This window comes from Parasteatoda tepidariorum, chromosome 4 (genome assembly GCF_043381705.1).
Source record: "Parasteatoda tepidariorum isolate YZ-2023 chromosome 4, CAS_Ptep_4.0, whole genome shotgun sequence".
Lineage (NCBI taxonomy): Eukaryota > Metazoa > Arthropoda > Arachnida > Araneae > Theridiidae > Parasteatoda > Parasteatoda tepidariorum.
The window spans coordinates 10,034,314-10,039,217 of NC_092207.1; the positions used below are offsets into that span (position 1 = coordinate 10,034,314).

Below are 4,904 nucleotides of genomic sequence, written 5' to 3' on the forward strand. Positions count from 1 at the left end.
TAGTTCTCTCTTTCCCCTATATCAAATTTTCATGCCATTTGAATGATTTTTCGCAGTTCTATGAACATTTGAATTTAGGCCTTTTCTTTGCAGATTTAAAAATTTTCGCAAACTTTTGACCGGTAGTGTATGTATTTTGAAAAACTTTCCAGCGTAAAAATATATAAATCCAGTTTACTTTAACTCCTTTTTTTAAAAAAAATGTAGGTTTGAAATTGCTAATGAAAGAACAGGATTTGCCAAGAAGCGTTTCTCCCGCTATATTGCATCCTCTTAAGCAAATCGGAAACACCGTGATGAAATTAACAATTATTTTAACAATTCAAAATGTAAAACAAGATTGAGGAGGGGGGAATCTTCAACAATTAAATGGGAATTACCAGATAATTAGCATTTGGGAATTTTTCAACCTGACTGAACTTCCACGAAGGACAAAAGTTATATTCTATAGAAGAAAAAAACGGTAAACACACGAAACATTACGTGCTTTGTTTATTTCAGAGTGAAAAGCGTGAGACAAAACAATCTATCGTTATTGTTCAAGATAAATATCAACAAGAGATGTGCAATTAATGACAGATTTTTTTTGTCCTTCTTAAATGTTTGTTTCGTAATAATTTTATTATAAAATTTTCGTTTGATAGGAAATGAAACTTTTTCTTGTAAATATATTGTCTGAAGAAAAAGGTGTTTAATTACAGCGCAGAAGGTTTAAATAATTTATGTCACAGATATGGAGTAAAAATCTATAATCCGATAACCACAAAGCATTATCGGTATCTTCGGCAACTACTACAAAGAACCGTGATGGCTCAGGGGATAGAGCGTTTGCCTGCCAATGAGGTGAACTGGGTTCGAATCCCAGCGATGACTCGTCGATCATCCGGCTTGCACCGACCACAGTGCTGACGTAAAATATCCTCAGTGGTAGAGGGATCATGGGTTAGAGTCCCCTTGCTGTCAGGCTAACCATGGGTGGTCTTCGAGGTTTTCCTCTCCATGTAACGCAAATGCGGGTTAGTTCCATGAAGATGTCCTCCATGAAGGCAAATTTCTTCCACTATTTGATCCAGGAGTTCCCTTGTCTTCCGGATTGGGTTCTAAATTACGAGGCTACAGAATTGAACATTAACAGTCGTAAACCCAAAAAATTGGGTCGGTTGTTCACCGACGGTTATAAAAAATAAGAACTACTACGGAGATTCATAATATCGTACAATAGACAAATCAACGCAAGTGACAAAAAAGTGACAATTTTTATATAGTTGGCATTTTTGTATAATAAGTTGCATATTACACATTATCAAATTTCTGAATTTCCTTTTAGCATTGACAGCATTAGAGAGAAACAGAAATTAGCTGTCAAGTCAAATTTTCTCAAAATCCATTGTTAAGCACCGCTAACTTGCAAGGTCATTGGGAAAGATTTTGCAAAGTGATTGTAAAACATTTCAATAATCCACAAAATTTAATTTAAACTACATATACTGAATCTTTAACTTCAACACTTAGTATTGAGTTAAACTCGTAGAGTTGTAAAAAAAATTTAAAAGTATTAACCAGCGATTTTAAAATACACTATCCGAAGATAAAACGGCGTTTTTAGAGCATGTGTTTAGAACCTGAATTCTCATGATAGTTAAAAAAAATGAATCTGGAAGGCAGTAACTTTCAAAATCAAATTTAAATGAATGAAAAATTCTTTAATGTTTTTTTCTTGAAAAATTTTAAGAAAAGTTTCACAAGTCTGAAATTCATACAATAGTTTGAACACTTAATCACAGAAGATGCTGAAAGCTCTCAAAATCCGTTATGAATAAATACAAGAAATTAAAGCGATTTTTTCCCTCCTAAAACGAAAGTCAAAATAAATTATAAATCATAACATTATTTAACTTAGTTACAAATTAAACTACAGAAAAATTTTAAGCTTAAATTTAGGGTAGATAGCCAAAATAACTACTGATAACTCATCAAATCTGTTTGATACTTCGCAACCGTAACCTATTTAATACTTCTGAAATCTGTTTGTGGGGAAAGGAGTAATCGACAATGTCAACCATCATCTATCAAAAGGTACCAAGATATAATCGAGTTAGCATGCTTTATATACTAATGAATAGATGTTTAATAATAATAGTGGTAGCCACATTATTTTTCTTAGTAAATTTAAAATTGTTGTAGTAATAATGTTTACAAAATATAGTACACAGTGGGCTAATCCCCCTGTCCGCTGGCACTCACCAACCCTAATGATTATTTCGCAATAATTGTAGTTTTTTCGCACAAAACAGTTGAAATTTTTCAACTAAACACACATGCACTAAAAAGAACACTAGTGCCACCATATCCCACGTATAAATATTTCCCATATGATACTATTAAGATCTATTAGAGGAAATAAACTAATTTTTTTGAAATCTAACAATATATATATATATATAACATTCATAATTAAAAATATATTATTGTAACAAATTTGGTGAATTCGCAACTGTAATTTTGTATTTTTTCTTCAGATATATTTTAAAGACAATGCTTGCTCTCATCATTTTGTGCATGAAGCTAAAAGTTAAGTTTTAAATAATTAAACGCGCCTCTTTAACTGTAATTCATATTAGTATATAAATGTAAGTATTCATAAAGTAGCACCAAAAAATAATTGTAAAATGGTTAATAAGATCGGACACCGATTTGAATAACTTTATCTTAAAATGCAACGTTGAATTACGTTATTCTAATTAATAATAATCCTCTGAAACACTTAATCTAGAAAGCAAACAAAACTACAAACGTAAGAATAACAATTCATGTAAATCCCTTTAAATTTTCGAAATATTTATTCAATTTGCAAAAATATTTATAGGAAGACAATATTTTTACGATTCATATCAATTTTATGCTCATGACAACCAAACAAATATGAGAATTAATGTGGAAAAACTGGATCCTACCATATGCGTTTTCCGGCCCAATAAAAATGCACCGTCAACCAAGGAGAACTGCAACACCATCATTAGATAAATAGTTTGATTTTTATCTTATTTCAAAAATGTATTAACTGTCTTATTTGACTTCAAGAATGTTTTATAATTAAAAATAATAATAATAATAACAGTGAACTTATTTTGTTGATAAAAAATTATGAAAAAACTTATGTTCGAAATGCATATAAATTTTTAATTAAAAATCAACAATTCATTTTAGTATGAGACATATTTACATACATTTCAAAGTCAAGAATACATCCAATGTAGTTTACTTACAATTGAAGTGCTGTCAATGTAAATAAAGAAGTCCCGATATTTTGGCGTTACGTAAAACAAATATATATATAAAGATAATAGCTGGATTGTTATTCATAGACAAACCACAGGAGGTTAATAATTTTTTTTTAATTTCCGAGTAGCAAAAGTTAGCAGTTTTACCCACTGATAAGAAGTTTTGCTTTTAAAACATTAGTTTTATCATCTCTCAGGCATAACTTAACTAAGAAAGAAGAATGATTGAGTAAAATTATTTTATGAAAAAAATATTGCAATGAATATAAGTTCATAATTCCAAAGTTAGATGCTTTTATAAATAATAAATGCTTACGTTAAAAGTAGAAAGTTGGAGGATTCGTTGCTTTTCAGAAAGAACGGGTTACTATTGTTGCATACAAAGTATTCTTAGATATTTGAAATCCAAATAGCTTATAGTAAAATCAGATATTTAATTAGTTCATAAAAGTTACATTTTAATGAATACAAATTCATAAATTCAAAGTTAGATGTTTTTATAAATAACGATTAAGAAATGCTTACGCTCATGATGAAATTGAAAGATTCGTTTGCTTTTCAAAAAGAAAAATATTATTACTCTACACACAGCTAGTCAAAAATACTATAACTCTTAGTAAAAGCAGACATTTAATTATTTCATGAAAATAATATTTAATGACTAAAAGCTCATAAATCCAAAATGAGACATTATTATGAATAAAAATAATAAAAATTCTTACATTCATGGTAGCTTTTGAGAAAAAAAAAGAGTTTATTGCTGCGCACAAAGTATCCCTAGCTATTTGAAATCCAAGTAGCTTATAGAAAAATCAGATATTTAATTAGTTCATATAAGTTATATTTTATTGAATACAAATTCATAAATTCGAAGTTAGTTTTTTTTAAAAAAATAACGATTATAAAATGCTTACGTTCATGATGAAATTGGAAGATTCGTTTGCTTTTCAGAAAGAAAAGGTTTATTGCTGCACACAAAGTATCCTGAGAGATTTGAAATCCGCAAATGCTTTCTAATTCTTCTCTATATCATTGCAGGCACAAGGAATCTAAGTTGATAAAAAAACAAACTTTCTATGAATCGCTCTAGAAACCTGTTCACTAAACAAAAACTTCTCCCAATTGTGTAAAGAACTTCAAAGCGTTTAGTGGCATCATCATCCTTTCATTTTTGTGAAAGCGAAGATGTGATTTTTCCCCACACCCAGCCTCCAAAGCAAATTAGTCAAAAGCCTGTTTTGAGAGATGCCCGTTCTTTTTTTTTCTTTTTCGAATACTCATTATTCTTTTCATTTCAAGAACATCCCTATCTGGTTTAAATCGACTCTTTCATCATTGCGACGGAAGGGCAGACGATTCACAGGTTGTTTGAGAAAAAAATAAATAAAAAACAAACACAAAGAATTGGCTAACATTTCAAGGAAAGGTGTCTTCTTATCATAATCGGGAATCGCAGGTCTTTTCCTCTGTTGGAACAATTGACCGACCAGAAATTTAGTTAAAAATGAAATCGATTTTCGGAAACTAATTTAAACTCCGTCGCACGATCTCGCCAAATGAAAATTAAGATAAGAAAGTTGTAAATTAAAAGAATAGAATTGAGAAAATTGTTTTCAAAATGAA

The 4,904-nt window shown here is 29.8% G+C and overlaps 1 protein-coding gene across 1 annotated transcript in view; it reads right to left on the reverse strand.

Moving 5' to 3' along the window:
• The window catches only part of LOC122271829 (uncharacterized), a 15,470-nt gene extending 10,939 nt beyond the window's left edge, over positions 1 to 4,531 (reverse strand). The window contains exon 1 of the mRNA XM_043054346.2: positions 4,196 to 4,531. Within this exon, the coding sequence (XP_042910280.1) occupies positions 4,196 to 4,201 (6 nt within the window). The 5' untranslated portion in view covers positions 4,202 to 4,531. The remainder of the gene's footprint in view (positions 1 to 4,195) is intronic.
• Positions 4,532 to 4,904: the final 373 nt, after the last annotated feature.